This window comes from Neodiprion pinetum, chromosome 5 (genome assembly GCF_021155775.2).
Source record: "Neodiprion pinetum isolate iyNeoPine1 chromosome 5, iyNeoPine1.2, whole genome shotgun sequence".
Taxonomy (NCBI): Eukaryota; Metazoa; Arthropoda; class Insecta; order Hymenoptera; family Diprionidae; genus Neodiprion; species Neodiprion pinetum.
Window position 1 is genome coordinate 30,624,113 of NC_060236.1, and position 23,012 is coordinate 30,647,124.

At 45.2% G+C, this 23,012-nt stretch overlaps 1 protein-coding gene across 24 annotated transcripts in view; it reads left to right on the plus strand.

Annotated features, from left to right (window-relative positions):
• The window catches only part of bent (projectin protein bent), a 76,938-nt gene extending 56,394 nt beyond the window's left edge, over positions 1-20,544 (plus strand). For 23 of the 24 annotated variants that reach the window (XM_069136045.1, XM_046629162.2, XM_046629165.2 and 20 more), the window contains 30 exons: positions 45-324; positions 418-723; positions 817-1,091; positions 1,165-1,471; positions 1,578-2,462; positions 2,539-2,841; positions 2,922-3,203; positions 3,316-3,615; positions 3,709-4,011; positions 4,105-4,563; positions 4,646-4,768; positions 4,879-5,766; positions 5,860-6,162; positions 6,242-7,734; positions 8,123-9,093; positions 9,308-15,211; positions 15,294-15,427; positions 15,548-15,755; positions 15,864-16,016; positions 16,105-16,331; positions 16,426-16,716; positions 16,819-17,190; positions 17,627-17,683; positions 18,354-18,559; positions 18,650-18,788; positions 18,882-19,024; positions 19,367-19,523; positions 19,613-19,939; positions 20,069-20,182; positions 20,273-20,544. In XM_069136045.1, the coding sequence (XP_068992146.1) occupies positions 45-324; positions 418-723; positions 817-1,091; positions 1,165-1,471; positions 1,578-2,462; positions 2,539-2,841; positions 2,922-3,203; positions 3,316-3,615; positions 3,709-4,011; positions 4,105-4,563; positions 4,646-4,768; positions 4,879-5,766; positions 5,860-6,162; positions 6,242-7,734; positions 8,123-9,093; positions 9,308-15,211; positions 15,294-15,427; positions 15,548-15,755; positions 15,864-16,016; positions 16,105-16,331; positions 16,426-16,716; positions 16,819-17,190; positions 17,627-17,683; positions 18,354-18,559; positions 18,650-18,788; positions 18,882-19,024; positions 19,367-19,523; positions 19,613-19,939; positions 20,069-20,182; positions 20,273-20,475 (16,113 nt within the window). In that variant the 3' untranslated portion in view covers positions 20,476-20,544. The remainder of the gene's footprint in view (positions 1-44; positions 325-417; positions 724-816; positions 1,092-1,164; positions 1,472-1,577; positions 2,463-2,538; positions 2,842-2,921; positions 3,204-3,315; positions 3,616-3,708; positions 4,012-4,104; positions 4,564-4,645; positions 4,769-4,878; positions 5,767-5,859; positions 6,163-6,241; positions 7,735-8,122; positions 9,094-9,307; positions 15,212-15,293; positions 15,428-15,547; positions 15,756-15,863; positions 16,017-16,104; positions 16,332-16,425; positions 16,717-16,818; positions 17,191-17,626; positions 17,684-18,353; positions 18,560-18,649; positions 18,789-18,881; positions 19,025-19,366; positions 19,524-19,612; positions 19,940-20,068; positions 20,183-20,272) is intronic. The other variant, XM_069136049.1, reaches the window with a different exon arrangement.
• Positions 20,545-23,012: the final 2,468 nt, after the last annotated feature.

The window sequence follows — 23,012 nt, forward strand, 5'->3', positions numbered from 1 at the left end:
AAGAATGCTGTTTCGAGAAAATACACACTCGCCTTCTCTTTCAGGGTCCACTTGAAGTGTCGGACATCACAAAGCACGGCTGCAAGCTCAAGTGGAAGAAGCCAGAAGATGACGGAGGCACTCCGGTCGAATACTACGAGATTGAGAAGCTGGACCCATTGACCGGTCAGTGGATACCATGCGGTAGATCGACTGAACCTGAGGCGAATGTGACGGGTCTTCAAGAAGGAAAACCGTACAAGTTCAGAGTTAAGGCGGTGAACAAGGAAGGGGAGTCCGAAGAGCTGGAGACCCTAAGACCAATCATCGCCAAAAATCCGTTCGGTAAGTTGCGGCTGGTTACTTGCAAAAAGTGAAAGAGGTCACTGGAGGACTCGAGAACACTGTAAGACTGACGATATTTATCTCTACTTTCAGACGAACCCGGCAAACCTGGTCGCCCAGAGCTCAAGAACTGGGACAAAGACTTCGTTGACCTTGCCTGGTCTCCTCCGTCTGATGACGGTGGAGCACCGATCGAAAAATACTTCGTACAAATGCGCGATAAGGAAGGCAGGCAGTGGGTTGATGCTGCAACTGTTCCTGGAGATCGCCCGGCGGCTAAAGTCACCAATGGAATTCAGGAAGGACACGAGTACGAGTTCCGTGTCGTTGCCGTCAACAAAGCCGGACCTGGTGAACCCAGTGACACTTCAAAGAGCGTTGTCGCTAAACCAAGATTCTGTAAGTTCAGTTCGTTGATACGAGAAGATGCATATTTTTTTTTCATGACGAATACAGAATATTAATTTTTATTATTCACGTCTTTCGTTGCAGTGGCTCCGCGTATCGATCGCAAGAATCTGCAAAAGAAGACCATGCGAGTTGGACAACTACTGCGTATTGAAGCTGACATTCAGGGTGAACCCGCGCCAGTCGTTACCTGGAAGCTCAAGGACATTGTGCTGAAGAGCTTGGACCGTTTGAAGATTGAAAACGAGGATTACCACACCACATTCATCTTGAACAAAGTGAAACGTTCTGACACTGGAACTTACACCGTAATTGCTAAGAACGACAGTGGCACAGACCAAGTTGATGTCGAAATTGAGGTTCGTATTTAACAGTAAAATAATTTGGAAGGTCCGACCAGCCGGATATTCATTGTCAACTTTTATTCCCTAGGTATTGAGCAAGCCAGGAAAGCCCAAGGGCCCACTGAACGTTTCTGACGTAACAGCGCAGGGTTGTAAATTGAAATGGGACAAGCCCGAAGATGACGGTGGAGAGCCGGTTGATCACTACGTCATCGAACGTATGGACACCGAATCAGGTCGCTGGGTGCCATGTGGAACGAGCAAAACTCCGGAGGCAGAGGTGACAGGGCTCAATGAAGGAAAGGACTACCAATTCCGGGTTAAGGCCGTTAACGCTGAGGGAGAATCTGAGCCTCTCGAAACGACGATCCCAACCACCGCCAAAAATCCATACTGTAAGTATTGTGCAAGAATGTGCTTTCAAACGTGGTTGAGATATAGTTGCAAAGTTTTGTTTAAGAACTATAAGAAAATTCAAATGACCCTTCATTTTGTCATTAGCCGAACCCGACGCGCCTGGTAAGCCAGAGCTCAAAGACTGGGACAAGAATCACGTGGATCTCAAGTGGAAGGCGCCAAAGAATGACGGTGGAGCTCCAATCGAGAAGTACATAATCGAGAAGAAGGACCAGTATGGAAAGTGGCAAAAGGCCGCTGAAGTACCCGGCAACAAGACGGAGGGTAAAGTAGGAGATCTGGTTGAGGGTCAAAAATACCAGTTCCGAGTCAAGGCTGTGAACAAGGGAGGTCAGAGCAAGCCTAGCGAGCCCAGTGAGACCCTGACAGCAAAGGACCGTTATGCGGCTCCAAAGATCGACCGCAGCACGCTGAAGGACCTGACAATAAAGGCTGGAAACCATGTGAAGCTCGACGTTAAAGTCAGTGGTGAACCACCACCAACGAAGACCTGGTACTTAAAGAAGGTCAAGCTGCAAGACGGTGACAACGGAGTGAGCATCGAGGTCGAAGACTACAAGACGAGGTTCGTTATCGGATCAGCAACCAGATCTCATTGCGGAACGCTCACTCTGAAGGCGGAGAACAGTTCCGGAAAGGACGAGGCATGGATCGAAATAACGGTCCTTGATAAGCCCAGCAAACCAGAGGGACCGCTCAAGGTTTCTGATGTACACAAGGAGGGATGTAGCCTTAAGTGGAACGAGCCCAAAGATGACGGCGGATCGCCCATCGAGCATTATGTCGTTGAGAAAATGGACACCGACACCGGCCGCTGGATACCCGTCGGTAGGACCAAAGAGCCAAAAATGGACGTCGAGAATTTGGTGCCTGGAAAAGAGTACAAATTCCGCGTCGCTGCTGTAAACGCTGAGGGAGAATCCGAGCCGCTTGAAACCGAGCACGGAATTATTGCTAAGAATCCGTTCGGTAGGTTGGGAAGTCTAAAGAGTTCGCAATCGTTGCCTTGGTTTTCAGGTTTTTGTAATGATTTGTCTTTTTGCAGACGAACCCGGAGCGCCTGGACGCCCCGAGGTAACAGACTGGGACAGGGATCATGTAGACCTGAGATGGACTCCGCCAACGAAAGATGGCGGATCTCCAGTCACCGGTTACTTGATCGAGAAGCGAGAAAAGGGAAGCGGCCGCTGGTTGAAGGCCGGTGAAGTACACGGGCCCGAGTGCAAAGGACGAGCCGACAACCTCGATGAGGGTGTAGAATACGAATTCCGAGTAAAAGCCATCAACGCCGCTGGACCCGGTGAACCTTCAGACGCCAGCAAATCGATAGTCACGAAGCCTAGAAGATGTGTGTATCTATATAATGCAGTATAATCGTGTTACCGTTGCCTTAGATCAATTTTTGATGTTCTTGCCTGTTCTTTACAGTGGCTCCGAAGATCGACAGACGCACTTTGCGTGACTTGACTGTGCGCGAAGGCGAGCCGTTCTACTTCGACGTTAAAATCACCGGAGAACCAGCGCCTGAGATTGAGTGGGTACTAAACAGTAAGAGTATACAAATAACCACCTACCGCAGAATCGAGGATATTCCCTACAACTCCAAGTTCTTCAACGACAAACCCGAACGCAAGGACACTGGAGTGTACAAAATCACCGCTGTTAATCCATACGGCTCTGACAGCGCTGAGGTCGAAGTAACTGTTGTCTGTAAGTATTGCTACGCTACTTTTTACAACACATGCCCACAAACTCTGCGAAAAATTCTTTATGAATTTTACAAATTCATGGTGGAAATCTCTGAGCCTATCTATTTTTGTAGCGAAACCAAGCAAACCGGAAGGACCCTTGGACGTGTCTGACGTGCACAAAGACGGTTGTACGTTGAAGTGGAAGAAACCGAAAGACGATGGTGGAGAACCACTTGAGGGATATCTGGTCGAGAAGTTTGATCCTGACACAGGAATATGGCTGCCAGTAGCCAAAACAGTGAATCCCGAGCTCAAGGTAGACGGACTGATTCCAGGACACGAGTACAAGTTCCGCGTCAAGGCTCTTAACAAAGAGGGAGAGTCGGAGCCGCTCGAAACCCTCGGATCCATTATCGCCAAGGATCCGTTCAGTGAGTTTCTTAATTAGTTTGGCTTAGTTAGTTATAATTTAACGAGATATTCTAATGTTGGAACTTGTGTATCTAATTTATTTTTCCCCACAGCCGTGCCAGGAGCGCCTGGTGCTCCAGAGCCTGTTGACTGGACCGCGAATCAAGTTGATCTTGAATGGAAGGAGCCAGTAACAGATGGAGGATCTCCGATCACAGGATATATAATCGAAAAGAAGGATAAGTACAGTACCATGTGGGAAAAGGCTCTGGAGACGAGCAGTGCACATCCCGCAGCTCAAGTCCACGGTTTGATCGAAGGAAACGACTATCAATTCCGCGTTATAGCAGTGAACAAAGCTGGACAATCAATACCCGGTGAAGCCAGCAAAACATTCACCGCCAAGCCTCGTTACCGTAAGTCTTTCTCTAAACCTTCATCGCCTGTGAAATAGTTGTATACTCTTCAATTCAAGGGACAAAAAATTGATAATCTCAACCTTTCTGCAGTGGCTCCAAAGATCGACAGGCGCAATTTGCGCGATGTAACTCTTTCCGCCGGAGCTTCCCTGAAGTTCGATGCCAACGTGATCGGTGAGCCTCCACCACACATCGAGTGGCGTCACGGTGCTATCCCGTTGTACAGTGGAAAGAGCGTCACTGTAGACAACGCGGACTACAACACTAAACTGACAATCCGACCTGTGAAGCGTGGAGATACTGGGGAATACACAGTAACAGCAAGCAACAACTCGGGAAGGGACAGTGTGACCATAAATGTTGTAGTCACCGACAAACCAACGCCACCAGAAGGTCCTCTTCAAGTTTCCGACGTGCACAAGGAGGGATGCAAACTCAAGTGGAAACGCCCAGAGGATGATGGAGGCACCCCCATCGAGTATTACCAAGTCGATAAAATGGACCCTGAAAGTGGTTGCTGGGTTCCATGTGGACGCTCCACTGAGCCTGGTCAGTATTATCTCGAGTAAGATTGGAAGTGGAGATCTCATTGTCTTTATCCAAGCTAATCTTTATTGTTTATGTATTATAGGATTTGAAGTAACCGGCTTGACTCCTGGAAAAGAGTACTTGTTCCGCGTTGCCGCAGTAAATGCTGAGGGCGAATCGGAGCCGCTGGTAACCGAGCACGCGACCGTCGCTAAGAATCCATTCGGTAAGAATGTCTATCAGACCCTGTGACGCACTGTTCCTTACTTTTTTGAAAGTACAACCAGTACACCTTTTTAAAAGTATATATAAGTAAATTCTGCTTGTGTGTCACAGACGAGCCTGGAAAGCCCGGAAACCTGAAGGCGACAGACTGGGACAAGGATCACGTCGATCTGAAGTGGAACCCGCCAATAGACGACGGAGGATCACCGATAACGGGCTACATAGTGGAGAAGAAGGACAAGTATGGCGAGTGGGAAAAAGCCCTGGAGGTGCCCGCTGACCAGACCAAGGCAACGGTGCCAGACCTGATCGAGGGTCAGCCGTACGAGTTCCGTGTTCGTGCGGTAAACAAAGCCGGACCCGGTGAGCCGTCGGATGCAACACCGACGATAATTGCCAAGCCACGCAACCTGGCGCCGAAGATCGACCGCACATACCTGATTGACATCAGAATAAAGGCAGGACAGAATTTCTCGTTCGATGCAAAGGTAACAGGAGAACCGATGCCGACCACAAGATGGATACTTCATGGAAAGGACGTCAGGACTTCGGATCGTGTGAAGGTAAAGAACGTTGACTACGGAACATCTCTTAACGTCCGAATGGCGACGAGGGAAGAATCCGGAAAGTACACCGTTACTGCGGAGAATATAAACGGAAAGGATATCGCCTACGTCGAGGTTACCGTCCTTGACAAGCCAAGCCCACCCGAGGGACCTCTTAAAGTATCCAATGTTCATGCCGAGGGTTGTAAACTGTCGTGGAAGGAACCACAGGACGATGGAGGACAGCCGATCGAAAAATACGTTATTGAAAAAATGGATGAAGCTTCTGGACGATGGGTACCAGCCGGTGAAACCGAGGGACCACAGACCTCACTTGAAATCGACGGCCTCACTCCTGGACACAAGTACAAGTTCAGGGTACGCGCTGTTAACAAGCAAGGGAAATCCGAACCGCTCACCGCGTCGCAGAGTATCGAAGCTAAGAATCCATTCGGTAAGATATGAGAATTGATTTTTTTCCGGAAGTTGAGAATTGTGAAAGTATTAGAGTACTATTTTTTAATAAAAATATTCCAATTTTCCGCAGACGAGCCAGGCAAGCCCGGAACACCGACGATTCGTGACTACGATAAGGACTTTGTTGAACTGCAATGGGATCGTCCTGAAGAAGACGGTGGATCTCCCATAACTGGATACGTTATTGAAAAACGTGACAAGTTCAGCCCGAACTGGGAGAAGTGCGGAGAAGTAGACGGAGACGTGAACCGCGGTAGAGTAAATGATCTAATTGAAGGTACAGCCTACGAATTCCGTATCAGAGCCGTGAACAAAGCTGGGCCTGGCGAACCGTCAGATGCGACAAAACCACACATCGCGCGGCCAAAGAACCGTGAGTAAAATATTCTTTGTCTCCCAGATATATTTTCGCTTTGTATTCTTGACACCACTTTGTCATATCTTTCATATAGTGCCGCCAAAGATCGACAGGACCTTCTTGCTGGATATCAAAGTCCGAGCTGGAGGTTTGTTCGACTTCGATGTACCAGTAATCGGTGAACCCCCACCATCCAAGGAATGGACACTCAGGGGAGACGACGTAAACAGCAACCCCCGCGTCAAGATTGTGAACGAGGATTACAACACAAAGCTGCGTTTGATAGATGCGAAACGGTCCGATTCAGGGGTTTACACACTGACCGCGCGTAACATAAATGGAAAGGACTCTGCCACAGTAAACGTGACGGTCCTGGACATACCACTGCCACCGGAAGGACCTTTGAAGGCCGAAAACATTACCAAACATGGCTGCGACCTTGCGTGGAGACCGCCGAAGGACGACGGTGGATCCGAGATTCTTTACTACGCGGTTGAGAAAATGGACACAGATTCGATGCGATGGGTCCCAGTCGGGGAAGCACCATCGACGAGAATCAGGGCTGACCATTTGATCGAAGGCCACGATTACACCTTCCGCGTACGCGCGGTAAATAAACAGGGTGAGTCCATACCTCTAACCGGGCAGGAAGCAATTACAGCCAAAGATCCGTTTGGAAAACCAGACAAGCCCGGAATCCCCGTGGCCACGGACTGGGACAAAGATCACGTGGATCTGGAGTGGCCGGCGCCGAAGAGAGACGGAGGTTCTCCTATAACGAGTTACATTATCGAGAAGCGCCCGAAGTTCGGTCAGTGGGAAAAGGCCGTTGAAATACCTGGGAACAAGACCAATGGCACCGTTCCTGACCTCACCGAAGGCCAGGAGTATGAGTTCCGAGTGATCGCTGTTAACAAAGGTGGCCAGAGTGAACCATCTGAGGCCTCGCTACCGATCGTAGCTAAACCCCGCTTCTACGCGCCAACGTTCGACAAGCATTTGCTAACGGACCTCGTTGTCAAGGCAGGACACAAGATCTTGTACGACATACCGATCGACGCATCGCCCAAGCCCACCGCGAAGTGGACCATCAATGGTAAGCCGGTCGAGGCTGATGCTCGGCACGATATTTACACCACCAACACTACCACCACCTTTGAAATACCGTTCGCCGTTCGTTCGGACACTGGGCGCTACACTCTGACCCTGGAAAACGATTCTGGAAGCTGCAGCGCCAGCGCTACTGTAACCGTTCTTGACAGACCAGCTCCGCCTGAATCGCCGTTCGTCGTTGATGGTATTACAAAGGAAAGCTGTCATCTCGCGTGGAGAGCTCCTCGCGATGATGGAGGAAGCCCCATTCTCCATTATGTTATCGAAAAGATGGACATGACTCGCGGCACTTGGTCCGATGCTGGAATGAGTACGACCTTGAACCACGAGGTTGTAAGGCTCGTTCACAAGAAGGAATATCTCTTCAGGGTTAGGGCCGTTAACAATATCGGAGAGTCCGACCCGCTCGAGACACCGAAGAGCATCATTGCTAAGAACGAGTTCGATGAACCCGACGCGCCTGGTAAACCACAGGTTAGCGATACGTTTTCATTCTTAGTTAGAGTACTTACTAGATTAACAAATTGAACAGTTATACGATTTTTAGAGTCACGTATTTAACTAATCGTGTAAATTGTTAGATAAACCAGGTAAGGATTTCGCTTTTTCACTTCTTTTGTGAGTTAATTCGTGAGTTAAGTCAGTCAAACCAGAACATTTAGTTGAAATAAGGCTGAATTCAAGTCCTACTACTAACTTTGTACCAATGATTTGATGTATTGTACCAATGATGTATTACGTATTTCCAAAAGTTCTTAATTGTAAGTGATGCTAGTTCAGAACTTGAAGATCACTGTTACATCTTTTGCTCGAGAACAATGCGATCACTGTTTTTTATTTAACAATCAATGACGTTATTCAGGTTACGGACTGGGACAAGGATCACGTGGACCTGAAATGGCCAGCACCGAAGAACGACGGCGGGTCGCCAATAACGGGCTATATAATACAGAAGAAGGAGAAGGGAAGCCCGTACTGGATAAACGCAGTTCATGTACCGCAGAACCAGACCGAAGCAACGGTACCCGATCTGGCCGAAGGCCAGGAGTACGAGTTTAGGGTGATAGCCGTCAACTCGGCTGGTCATTCAGAGCCGTCAGAACCAAGTGATGCGGTAACAGCGAAGGCGAGATACCTGGCGCCGAAGATTAAGACGCCACTGCAAGACATCCGCATCAAGGCCGGACTCATTTTCCACATCGACATCGATTTTGTTGGTGAACCGGCACCTGAGGTGGAATGGACAGCCGCTGGTAAACCTTTAATGACCACCGACCGTACAACCGTTACATCGATCGGGTATCACACCATCGTTCATACCGTGAATGCGAAGCGCACCGACTCGGGGTTGTACCATCTTCTGCTCAAGAATAGCAGCGGCATCGACGAAGGCAGCTTCCAGCTGATTGTTTTGGACAGACCGGGACCGCCTGAGGGACCTTTGATCTACGAGGAGATCACAAACCAGTCGGTTACGCTGTCTTGGAAGCCTCCTAAGGACAATGGTGGCAGTGAGATTACCGGTTACGTTATAGAGAAGCGTGACCTCACCCACGGCGGTGGATGGGTGCCTGCTGTGACCTATGTTAATCCCAGAAACACCCATGCCACTGTTCCACGTCTACTGGAAGGAACAAAGTACGAGTTCCGCGTCTGCGCTGAAAATCTTCAAGGACGCAGTGAACCTCTGACAACCGATCGTGGAGTCGTTGCCAAAAACCAATTCGTTGTTCCTGGACAACCTGGAAAACCAGAGTGCATCGATGCCGACAAAGACCATATCAAAATCAAATGGACATCACCCATCAGCAACGGAGGGTCACCCATTATTGGGTATGTATCAATGTTTCAAAAATAATCTTTATTAAGCGCCAATATGAAATAGAATTATAAAAAACGTAGAGCCGTTTTCTATCCAGGGCCAATACTTAGCAGAAAAGAAATTAATTCGGTTGTTATACACCGTTTTGTACAATAAGTGGAACCTGTCAACTATGCAGGGGTAATTATTCATATTCGATTATAATATTTACCCGTTCTTGCGCAGATACGATGTTGAGCGCCGTGATCGTGCTACCGGAAGGTGGATAAAGGTCAACAAGGAACCGGTGAAGGGCACCGAGTACCTCGACGAACACGTGACCGAGGGACACCAGTACGAGTACAGGGTTTCAGCAGTGAATGCCGCCGGAGCTGGAAAGCCCAGTGAGGCCTCATCTGTAATCACTGCTAGACCGATGAAAGAAAAGCCCAAGCTTCACCTGGATGGCCTACTCGGACGCAAGATCAAGGTCCGAGCTGGTGAACCGATAAATGTGAATATACCATTGTCGGGAGTGCCAACGCCTACGATAACCTGGACAAAGAATGGAGCCAGGCTACCGGACAACTTCCGAATCACGACGGAAACGAAGAGCGACCATACGGTCCTTCTCGTCGAAAAATCGGTTCGTGATGACGCTGGAAAGTACACAATTACGGCAGAGAATGAACACGGCAAAGACTCTGCAGACATTGAGGTAATCGTTGTCGACAAGCCCGGAATACCAAAGGGCCCCCTTCAGTATACCGCGACGACACACGACACGGTTTCGTTGTCCTGGGCTCCACCGGAGGACAATGGTGGCTCAGAGATCACAGGCTACATTGTCGAGATCGCCGACTTTGGATCAGAGAACTGGCGCCAAGTACCTGGCTACTGCACTCACACTAGCTTTACTGCTAAAGGTTTGAGTGAAGGAAAACGGTACGTGTTTAGGGTACGCGCTGAGAACTTGTATGGAGTATCTGAGCCTCTCGACGGAAAACCGGTTGTCGCAAAGAGCCCCTTCGATCCTCCAGATGCGCCAAGCCAGCCCGAAGTCACCGGCTACACTCCCAATACCTGCAGCTTGGTTTGGGAGCCGCCGACCAATACCGGCGGTAAGCCGATAACCGGATACTACGTTGAGAAACGGGAACGTGGCGGAGAATGGCTCAAGGTGAACAACTACCCAACACCAAATGCGTCATTCACCGTTCAAGACCTCCGCGAAGGAGGAAGGTATGAGTTCAGGGTTATGGCTGTGAACGAGGCTGGTCCTGGGAAACCAAGCAAACCGACCGAGCCCATCACTGCGGGACATCAACGTAGACGTCCCGATGCTCCCGAGCCTCCAAAACCAGATCGCATTACGAAGGACTCTGTTACTCTGTCCTGGAGACCACCAAGGAGCGACGGAGGTGCTAAGATCCGAGGTTATGTGGTGCAGAAGAAGGCCAAGGGTGACGACGAATGGACAGATGTTAACGGGGTACCAGTACCTGCGACTGTTTTCACCGTGCCCAAGCTGACCGAAGGTGAAGAATACCAGTTCAGAATCGTTGCAGTCAACGATGTTGGATTCAGTGAACCAAGCAGACCAAGTAACAATATCCTCATGGAGGAACAGCCGAACAAGCCCGTCATGGACTTGGGTGGAGTCAGAGATATCACAGTTCGTGCGGGAGAGGACTTTTCTATACATGTGCCTTACATTGGATTCCCGAAACCAACTGCCACATGGTTTGCTAATGATACTATCAAGGACGAGTCAGATTCTCGCGTTCATCAGCAATTGGCAGACGATTACGCCAGCTTTGTGGTCAAGAACTCGAAACGGTCTGACACCGGTCAGTACAGGCTGCAGCTCCGTAATCCATCCGGCTTTGACACAGCAACTATCAATGTCAAAGTCCTCGACAGACCTTCACCACCGTGGAACCTACGCGCCGATGAATTTGCTGGTGATGCCCTTACCCTTTACTGGAATCCACCCAAGGATAATGGCGGTGCTGATATAACGAATTACGTTATTGAGAAACGTGAACCGCGCTCTCCAACTTGGTCGAAGGTCAGCAGTTATGTTACAACGCCTTTCGTTCGCATAAGGAACCTCACCGTTGGACAGGAGTACGAGTTCCGTGTTATGGCTGAGAACCAATACGGAACATCAGATCCGGCCATTACCATTGATCCCATCCGTGCAAGACATCCGTTCGATCCTCCTGCAGCACCCGGTACACCGCAGGGTGTTGATACCACCGAGGACAGCATTACCATCTCATGGACTAAGCCACGGCACGATGGAGGATCACCCATCACTGGCTATGTCATTGAAAGACGCCTCATTGGTGAGGACAAATGGGTCAAGGCGACCCAGGCCCATGTACCAGACACAACATACAGAGTTGGAGGTCTCATTGAAAATCATGACTATGAATTCCGCGTTGCGGCTTGGAATGCCGCCGGTCAAGGACCATGGAGCTCAGGTTCTGACGCGATTAGAGCCAGCGCACCATCGTCGGCTCCTAAGATAACCAGCGACCTCAGTATCCGGGATATGACAGTAATCGCAGGTGAACCGTTCACCATCACGGTGCCCTATATTGCGCACCCGAAACCAAGACCTAGCTGGACCATCAACGGAGAGGAAGTGCTCACTGGTGACAGAATTAAATTCGATACCACTGAAGTTGCTTCACAGTACATAAACAAGAAGGCTAAGAGAAGCGACACGGGTAATTACACCATTCATCTCACAAATACGGTCGGTACAGACTCGGCATCCTGCAAAGTACTTGTTGTCGACAAACCGTCGCCGCCACTAGGACCTCTTGACGTATCCGACATCACGCCAGAGAATTGCACACTCTCTTGGAGACCACCAACTGACGATGGTGGATCGCCGATCACTAACTACATCGTGGAAAAATTGGACCCATCAGGTATTTGGGCTAGAGTTAGCAGTTTTGTACGTAACACTCATTACGACGTGATTGGACTCGAACCGAACAAGAAATATAGCTTCAGAATCCGTGCCGAAAATCAGTACGGCGTATCTGAACCGCTTGAGGCGGATGAGCCTATTATGGCCAAGTTCCCCTTCACCGTACCCGATCCTCCGGGTAAACCCAGGGTCAGCGATTGGGACACAACTCAAGTCAGCCTTAACTGGGATCGACCCAGGACAGACGGTGGCTCTCGCATTCAGGGCTACAAGATCGAATTCCGTGACCTGGCCGATGACGTACAATGGCGAGTGGCGAATGACTATCTTTGCAAAGACACTGCCTTCATCTGCTACAATCTTCTGAGCGGTCAGGAATACGAGTTCCGCGTACGTGCAAAGAATGCTGCTGGATGGAGCAAACCCAGTCTACCATCATCGCCATTCAAATTGAAGAGCAAATTCAACGTACCGTATGCGCCAGGAACACCTCAAGTTGTCAAGGTAGGAAAGAACTATGTGGATCTCAAATGGGAGCCACCAGTATCCGACGGCGGAAGCCGAATCACTGGATACATTGTCGAAAAGCGAGAAGTTGGCAGTGCTCAGTGGGCGAAATGCAACGACTACAATGTTATGGACACAGAGTACACTGTGCTACACCTAATTGAGCGCGGAGACTACGAGTTCCGCGTTTTCGCGGTAAACGCAGCAGGAAAATCGGAGCCCAGCTCATGCACGATGCCGGTCAAGGTATGCGAAGTCGAGGGTGGAGAGAAACCCGAGTTTGTACGTCCTCTTGTAACCCAAGGTGTACCACTTGGTAAAACTCACGTGTTCGAGTGCGAGGCAACAGGAAAACCGTTGCCATCTGCCAGGTGGCTGAAGAACGGTCGCGAAATCAGTCTGGGAGGAAGATTCAAAACTGAGGTTATCGGTGGTATTTTCAGACTCGTTATATCCGAGGTCTGGGAAGCCGATGATGGTGACTACAGTTGCCAGGCGTCGAACCCGCTTGGACTTACCACGACGACCGCCCGGCTGAAGATTGGAACACCACCAAAGATCGAGCGCATGCCGGGTGACCTTTACCTACCAGAAGGCGACAACACCAAGATCAAGATCCATTACAGCGGAGATCAGCCCATGGAAGTTTCACTCACTAAAGACGGACAAAAGATCTCTGAATCCACGCACATCAAGTACACAGTTTTCGACGAGTATCTTATCATATTCATCAAGGATGTCGTCAAGGATGACGAAGGCGTTTACAACCTCACAATCAAAAACGATAGCGGAAGCGTTAGTGCTTCGTTCACTGTTTACATTACTGGACTTCCAGGACCACCTATTGGACCTCTCGATGTGTCCGACATTAGCAAGCACACATGCACGCTGAGCTGGCACCCACCGAAGTACGATGGTGGCCTTCGCATCACTCACTACGTCGTTGAGCGTCGTGATATCAGTCACACCCATTGGATAATCGTCTCGTCATTCTGCAAGGAAACTACCTTCACTGTTCAAGGTCTAACCGAGGGCCAGGAGTACCTGTTCCGTGTGATGGCTGTGAACGATAACGGCATGGGACCACCACTTGAGGGAACTAATCCCGTCAAGGCAAAAGCACCTTTCGATCCACCATCGGCACCTGGAAAACCAAAGGTCATCGAAATCGGTGGTGACTTTGTTAATCTCTCTTGGGACAAACCTGAGAGCGATGGTGGTGCTCGCATTCAGGGCTACTGGATAGATAAGCGCGAGGTTGGTGGGCTGGCATGGCAGCGCGTGAACGTCTCCATCAGCCTGACGAACCAAGTGAACATTACCAACCTCATCGAAGGTCGTCAATACGAATTCAGGGTCTTCGCGCAGAACGAGGCTGGCCTCAGCCCCGAATCCAGCGCGTCGACGTCCGTCAAGATCAAGGACCCACAGGAAGCCACACCGCCCGAAATTGTCAAGCCTCTCAGAAACACGAACTGTGTGCAGAACCATAACGCCCATTTCCAGTGCACCATTACAGGTTCGCCAAAACCAACCATCACATGGTTCAAGGGCGCGCGTGAGATAGTAAACGGATGTCGCTACCGCATCTACACCGAGGGTGACGTCTGCAACCTGGTGATCAACGACGTCTTTGGTGAAGATGCCGACGAGTACATTTGCCGCGCATCTAACAAGGGTGGAATCAAATCCACGAAGGGAGAACTCTTCATCATGACACCTCCAAAGCTCAATGTACCACCGAGATTCAGAGATACCGCCTTCTTCGACAAGGGTGAGAACGTCGTAATCAAAATTCCGTTCACCGGGTACCCCAAGCCCAAGATCACATGGGTAAGAGAGGGAGAGACGATCGAAGCTGGAGGCCATTACGCGGTCGAGGTCAAGGAGAGACACGCCGTTTTAACTATCAGGGATGGCAGCAAGATTGACTCTGGGCCGTACCGTATCACGGCAGAAAATGACCTGGGTCAGGACTCAGCTATAATAAAGATACAGATCAGCGATCGTCCGGATCCTCCGCGTTTCCCTCAGGTAGAAAACATCGGTCACGACTCTCTTGCCCTAACTTGGAAACCCCCAGTGTGGGACGGTGGCAGCAACATCACAAACTACCTTGTCGAAAAGCGCGAACATCCAATGACGAGCTGGATACGCGTTGGAAACACAAGATTCTGCTCGATGGCCGTCACCAATTTGAGTCCTGGTCATCAGTACGAGTTCCGCATTTCGGCAGAGAACGTCTACGGCCGAAGCGATCCAAGCGATGTTACGGGCTTGATAACAACCAAGGATTCCGTAAAGAAACAGTTCAAGAAGAAAGAGTACGAGGTGGATGAAACAGGAAAGAAGATCCGAGGCCGCAACGACGAGAAGGTCACGGACTACGACCAGTACGTCTTTGACATATACAGCAAGTACGTGCCGCAGCCAGTGGAAATAAAGAACACCTCCGTTTACGACAAGTACGATATACTCGAGGAAATTGGAACTGGCGCTTTCGGCGTTGTTCATCGCTGTCGTGAGAGAGCTACTGGCAACATATTTGCTGCCAAGTTTATCCCGGTTTCACACATTATGGAGAAGGAACTGATCAGGAAAGAAATCGACATCATGAACCAACTTCATCATCCCAAATTGATCAATCTCCACGATGCCTTTGAAGACGATGACGAGATGGTCCTAATATTCGAATTGTTAGTATTATCATCATATCGCCTCAATCCGTGTTCGAGCTTTTATGACATCAATGAGATTAATCTATTCACTCCCTTCTAGCTTGTCTGGTGGTGAACTCTTCGAGAGAATCACCTCCGAAGGTTACTCCATGTCAGAGGCTGAGGTCATTAACTACATGCGCCAAATCTGTGAGGCTGTTAAACACATGCACGAGAAGAACATAATTCATCTTGGTACGGATGATACGATTCAAAATCTTATCCATCGCATTTTTTTTCTGCTGTGATTTAATTACTGGCTGCTCACTGTAATTCTCATATCATACTCATAGTTTCGTCTTTTCGCATTCATAGATATCAAACCAGAAAACATCATGTGCCAGACACGAAACAGCACGAACGTTAAGCTGATCGACTTTGGACTGGCCACCAGATTGGATCCTAACGAAGTGGTCAAGATCAGTACAGGCACGGCAGAGTTTGCTGCTCCAGAGATAGTCGAACGCGAACCTGTCGGATTCTACACAGACATGTGGGCCTGTGGTGTCCTCGCGTACGTTCTGTAAGTACATCTACGTTTCGTAATGATAAGAAATCGAGCATACGCGAGGATTTCATTAATGGGGTCAAGAGCGCTTCAGAAATATGTAAGAATACTTTTCACCAATAGATTGAGCGGTTTGTCACCATTCGCTGGTGACAACGACATCGAGACTTTGAAGAACGTCAAGGCTTGTGATTGGGACTTTGACGAGGAAGCCTTCCGGGACGTATCCGAAGAAGGCAGAGACTTTATCAAGAGACTGCTTATTAAGAACAAAGAGTAAGTCTCGTTTTTACTGTTTGAAATATTGCAATTTTGATAAAACGGATGCATTAATTTCACTTTCGTTCACTCATTTTTTATCCAGAAAACGTATGAACGCTCACGAGTGTCTTCTACATCCTTGGCTCACCGGGGACCACAGCAACCGCACAACACCAATTGCAAGCAGCCGCTACGTCAGTTTCAGGGACAAGCTTCGCGCCAAGTACGACAACTGGGAGAAATACGTTCTCCCGATCGGTCGTCTTGCGGAATACTCTGCTCTCAGAAAACTCCTCATTGAGAAGTACAAAATATACGACACATCATTCGGTAAGTTTACTCTTTCAACATCTCGACGATTCAGGGTTATTCGCAGCCCTCTTATGCTTCCTGAATCTGTTGACCATGAATTTCTTTTTTTTAGATCGCAGACAAGCGGCGCCTAGATTTGTCATCAGACCACAAAGCGCGTTTGCATACGAGGGGCAGAGCGTGAAATTCTATTGCCGTGTAATCGGAGTAGCAACACCAACGCTGACCTGGTCTCACAACAACCAGGAGCTCCGGCAATCGGTGAAATTCATGAAACGTTACACTGGTGACGATTACACTTTCATAATAAACAGGGTGAAACTAGAAGACAGAGGAGAGTACGTCATTCGGGCAGAAAATCATTACGGTTTCAGGGAAGAAGTCGTCTTCTTGAATGTTCAGCGTAAGCCAAAACTTCATCACATTTCGAACTTGACTAGTTCTTCGCCCGTGTCACTGTCAGTCCTTGACTTACAATTCCGTTCATTATTTACCGCTTCCACAGCATTGCCCAAGGAGATTCCAAAATACAAACCGGAAGTACAACCGGTACGAACAAGGGAACCTCTTCGCTGGAACTTCTGGCAAGAGGTCAGCGAAAGCGCACCGAGCTTCACCTTCCTTCTTAGACCTCGTGTCCTCCAGAGCAGACAAGCATGCAAACTGCTGTGTTGCCTGAGCGGTAAACCACCACCGACGGTCAGGTGGTTCAAGGACAAACACGAGCTATCTAAGTACGAGTACACAATGACAAACAGCGACGGTGTGGTAACCCTAGAAATAGTTGACTGCAAACCTGAAGACAGCGGCAAGTACCGGTGCATAGCTACCAACTGTCACGGCACCGACGAAACCACGTGTGTTGTCATTGTTGAGGGTAAGTCGAACGACGTTTTCGTTGACTAAACAGCTTGGATGAGTTCGAGGGTGTAAATATCTTGGGACGAATATCCTCTATTGCATATTGTTATGCTTCAAGTCTTAGGATTACCTTGAGTATTTGTCTGATATAGACAGACTTAAGGAATTGTACATGATTGCCGTTTATGCAAAAAAACAAACGAAAAATACTTCATTGATTGTCATCAGCTATAAGCATAATTGTCGTGACTAGATATGGATGGACATGCGATTGTAAATACATGTATATCGTATTAATTAAGATACGCTTACTGCGACAAAAATTTGCATATGAACAAATACAACAGCAGCTCCGTGCTTTTTTCTTTATTTTTTTATTTTGTCTATGTAATCGATAATATCGTTTTAACGATGGCTGGATTATGAGTTTGTTGCGTTTTCTTTTATTATAGGAACCGGCGAGACTGATGAGCAAGCTAAACTAGCGCACGACCTCCTATACTCTGGAGGTAGTTACAAGTTTTTTTTTCTCCGGTTTCATACCTGAATTGAAGGATGAAACTCGATATCCTCATGTTCTGCACTTTTCATTACCTCATATTGTATTCGTTTTCCCAATTTTCGTAGAATTTTGAACGTATTCTCCTTACAGTAGATCTGTCACCTAGTTTTCGTATTTTACATTGGTGAAAATATTCATTCTTTAGTACAAAGTATCACAGTTAAGGGATGATAAGAATTTCAAAATCCAGGTCATTTACTTTTCAGTAATAACTCGTTCGACACATATTATAGTATAGGAAAATATTTTCACCAGGAAACTAAATCTCTCTTCTTCTAATTCTTTCGAGGTCTTTCTCTCCATTGTATGCATATCACAAAACTTACAAGTAGAATGAAATCTATCGCCGTTTCACCAATCATGTTCATAATAGTATTGCTCTTAATAGTAATAACCACCTCTTAAACTTGCCTGAGAATTTACTTTCATGATTTTGTATAATTCGAATAACTCGTGTAATAATTGTAAGCCGTATCGTATAATTTACTAACATTATCAAGGTTTTTGTTGGTTTCTTGCTTACCGCTTAAAGCTAAGATCTGACCAACAAAATTAATGTCCATGCGCAGTGAATGGCTGATCTGTTCCTCTGTTTAATGAAAAACTTTTACGTATAGATCGAAGGTTCATAGAGCAACCGATAAAACCAGCGCCACCACCGATAGTGATAGTACAAAAGTCTAACTACAGCAATTCGAGCAGCAATTTCCAATCGTCAACGAATCGGTCAAGTTCAAATTACAACTCCACGTCACACTCCTCCGCTTATAATAACGTATCAAGTTCGTCGAGCAATATTCGGCAAAACTCGTCCTCTTACAAGGTGAGCAAAGCTGTAAATTATTAATTGCCGCACCTGTACGAGTCTTGTATTTATCAAATTAACATGTGAAACGAAATTTTCTCCACCTAGTCTAATCTGGAGACGTCCAGTATCACAAACAAAAATGAAACAGCCGCCACGGACAAAAGAACGGTGAAGAAATACGGCAGCAGATTAGATACGACTGGCAGTCCTTCCCGATCTCGAAGTGCGACCAAGGAACTCATCCGTACGTCTAATGCTCGAAATAAAAAAAATGAAAAAACACGTTTTTACTACATATGCAAGACATAGATTAAAGAATTACATTTTTTTTCTGCAGTCCCACCTGACGATTCGATGTGTGCGCCAGAGTTCATCAAGAAGTTGAGTGACCTGACAGTAAATGACGGTGAACAACTTGAACTGTCAGTCAAAATCAGGGGTGATCCCGAGCCTCAAGTAACGTGGTCTAAAAATGGAAAGGTAAGGTTAAATCTATTTGTAAAATAACTTGCGGCTGATAATTTTATATGTAGGCTTATAGAAAAATGTCTAAATTTTGTAAATCAAATTCTCACTTTTTAAGCACTCATAAGAGGGATTGATTACATCTAAAAAATTCTTGCCGTTGTTTTGTTGGGTGTGAAATAGCGACAACCAACCGACGAGTATTGAAATAAATCTTAGAGCCAAAATGAAATCGCAAGCGTGTCAAAGAGGTGGCGGCCATATTGAATGTGCGCAAGGATTTAAACATTGCTGTTGAATGCTTGCAAAACATAATTTCAGTGAGATTTCGGTTACACTTATTTTTTTTCCCAACAGACATTGAGCTCTTCGGAAATTCTGGACCTGAAATACAGAGGTGGAGTGGCAACGCTAACAATAAATGAAGTATTCCCCGAAGACGAGGGCGAGTTCACCTGCAAAGCAACAAACAGTATCGGAACAGCGACGACATCATGCAAGCTCACCGTAAAACGTAATTATAATGATTTTAGGAAACATTCAGTTCTATGAAAATAAACTTTATGTACCGGTACTTACTTTTTTCGCCATCTTCTCGCTTAGCTATGGCAAACGGCGAAAGCAGCAGTAAAAAGAAGGGAACGGGAGACAAGGCGCCAAAGATAGTCGATCATTTGGAGAGCAAATTCGTGAAGGATGGTGAACCCGTTGTATTGAGCTGCCGTATAATCGGGGCTAAGAAGTTTGACGTCGTATGGCTACATAACAATAAGGAAATAAAACCGAGCAAGGACTTCCAATACTCGAACGAAGCCAACATATACAAACTCAACATCGCCGAAATATTCCCTGAGGACTCAGGCACATACACCTGCGAAACCTTCAACGATGCCGGGGAGAGCTTCTCGTCTTGTACTCTCAACGTCCTTGGTAAGCACTCCAAATCCGTATATTGAATTAGATTTTTTTTTCTATCGAGCATCTACTCTCTTCTCTTTATCTGTCACGTTGAATTTAAAAACAATAATATGCTACATATTCTTCGTCCCCCCTACACAGTGCCCAACGAGGAACCAAAAAGCCCAGTGTTCACGACATTCCCGCAGTCAGCAACTGTGAGCGAAGGAGAGAGCGCCAGCTTTACCTGTCAGACTGAATCTGCACCCCTTAAAGGTAGAATAATAATGATGTACTATATTTACATTTTTGCATGGAATTGACGAACGTAGAATTGAGATAAATGAGAAATTAAATTCGTTACAGTAACGTGGGTGAAGGATGGAAAACCAATTGACGAAAAGAGCAGCAAGTACCTTTTCAGTTCGGACGGTGAAAAATCATTTACCCTTCAAATAAAGTCGTGTGCGCATGATGACGTCGGCCAATACACAGCTAAAGCAATTGGCAAGAAGGGCGAGACAAGCGCAGCATTTGCCCTCAACGTGACCAACCCCGGTGACGTTTGAAAAAAAAAAATTAAGAAAAAAAAATTATTTTAATACATTATTAGACGAAGATTATTGCTAATATGTAAGGTGAGTAACGTTAGTTCCTTTTATCTTCATTTTAGCTTCACTCAGCGAATACATAATACGAGAAGAAATTTAACAGTGACTGTTCTACAAGCTGTAATTATTTCATTTACAGAGTCTGTGAGAGAACACGAATAAAAGGGAGAGAAAGAGAAGAAATTGAATTAGAAAAGAGAAAAAGAAACACGAAAATTAAAACGAAAAATAATTGAAAATACGTCGAATATTCTAACTTATACATATACCTATATATGATAATAATAATGAACGAACAAGAATGAAAACTCAGAATCAAACCTGTCTACAGGTACTTGATTGACGCTCTTATTAAATTGTTATAATATGATAATGTATAAAAATAGATAAAAATGGAAAAGATTAAGATGAAGCGTCGATAAATATAGGAAAAAAAGTAAAATAAGAATGAAAGTATAACGTAGAAATCACCATCATTTCTGTATAAACTATTACTATATATAATAATTATAATTAATATTACGATTATTATTATTGTTATTGTTATCATATATTGTGTTTATTGCCGTGTGTTTGTCATAACCGCATAATATGATCATGTCACATTAAACATACATATACATACATTATATACGTACATATACATAATAGATAGTACAATTCATTATATGCATATAGTACGAGTAAAGAATGAAGAAGATAAAAATATTATGAATGTAATACCTACAACGGTGCCACTTTTGAGCTTAAAAACTTTGAGCTTTAATCTCTGTTGCATATTATATACGTAACTTACGCGATTATTATTTCATTATTATTTATCATTTACTTAAACGCGCACGCATTCTTTATATACACACATATACATATGTATAATAATGTGCACTAAAAAATCCTCGCCTAAGATTAAAACGCGATTTGATGAAAAAGTAACGTCACTCAAGTCTCCAGCATCCTCATTATAGTAACATCAATCATACAGACTCGATGCGTTGTTTGTAATAAAATCGCGATTTAATATTACGACCGATATTTTCATATATATTATAATTCCGTATTGTATATGCCATCGTAATGTGTAGATATTATACATATGATGTGATTAGAAGAAAAAAAAAATGATTATTATATATAATATATCTGTTTGAAGACTGCTTCCGTTATTAAACAGAGACGAATAAAGTATATCAAGTGTTTAAAAATAGAAGCGCAAAAAAAAAAAAGGAAAAATCAAAAATCAAATGCTGCGAAGAGAATAATAATAATAATAATAATAACAATAATAATGATAATGTATATAATACAATCGTCAGTTTATTTATTTATTCACTCATTCAATCTTATTAATTTTTTAATCACCTTTTCTATAACCTCCTCTTCCTTTTTTACCGTATGCATCATCAGGTCCACCTATGCGAAGAATAAAATAAATTCATTCGCTGGATTTTTTTAAACGTACATAATACGTGTTTACGTTTCGTACATACATGTATTACGTGTATACGATTTATTTGAGAGAGATACAGTAAAACGTAAAGGAGATTCTTCCACTCGTAATTATATTAAAATAACTCCGGTTACGCATACTTGCATTATGCGTCTAATTTTATAGTTACATTCTCATTTCTTTTTTCATTTCATAATTTTATTGAAGGAAAAAAAGATTTCGTCACATGAAACAATTTAAAGTATACTATAAAAGAACAATGTTCACTTTTCATTTTGTTTTTTCTTTTCTCAACGTTTACGCGAAGTAAAAGTTATGTTTATTATAAAGTGAATATTTTTTTTTCAAGTACGTTCTGGAAAACTATAATAATCAATTACACACGAGTCAGTGGACAGTGAGACGTGTCAAGATTTTAACTTTTGATTATAAGAAGAAAAAAAAATCATCGTTTGAGAAATATTTCCAAATATAATCTCTATGTAACATTTATTCGGCATAAAATTCATTAATTATACATATAGTATTCAAAATCCACGAGAAACGAATAATAAATTATCCGCTAATTTGAAATTTTTGTAACAGTACGAAGGTTGTTATAACACATAATTTTATTTTGGTCAAAACACTATATATATATATTTAATTTGATCATGAATGTGTATAGAATTATTATCACGTAAGTTCGAGAAAGGTAAGGTTATTCGTTATTTTATTCAAGGTAATAGAAATTGCATGTTGAATGAAAGATCGACATAGTATAAATTGTATAATGATTCTTGCAGATAATTTTTTCATGGCACAATTATATATATATATATATATATATATTATACATACTAAACAAATAGATACATATGCATATATCGTCGATTAATTTAACAATCTCAATATACATGATATACAAAGTACACTAGCAAGTAATTTGAAAATGTAATTCATGAATTTTGTATTTTTATTTTCGGTCACTTACGGGTAGATTATAACAATAATTATATTCCATTGCACATTGATCCATTCATTATATTTTTCCTTCTTCGTTTCTCAC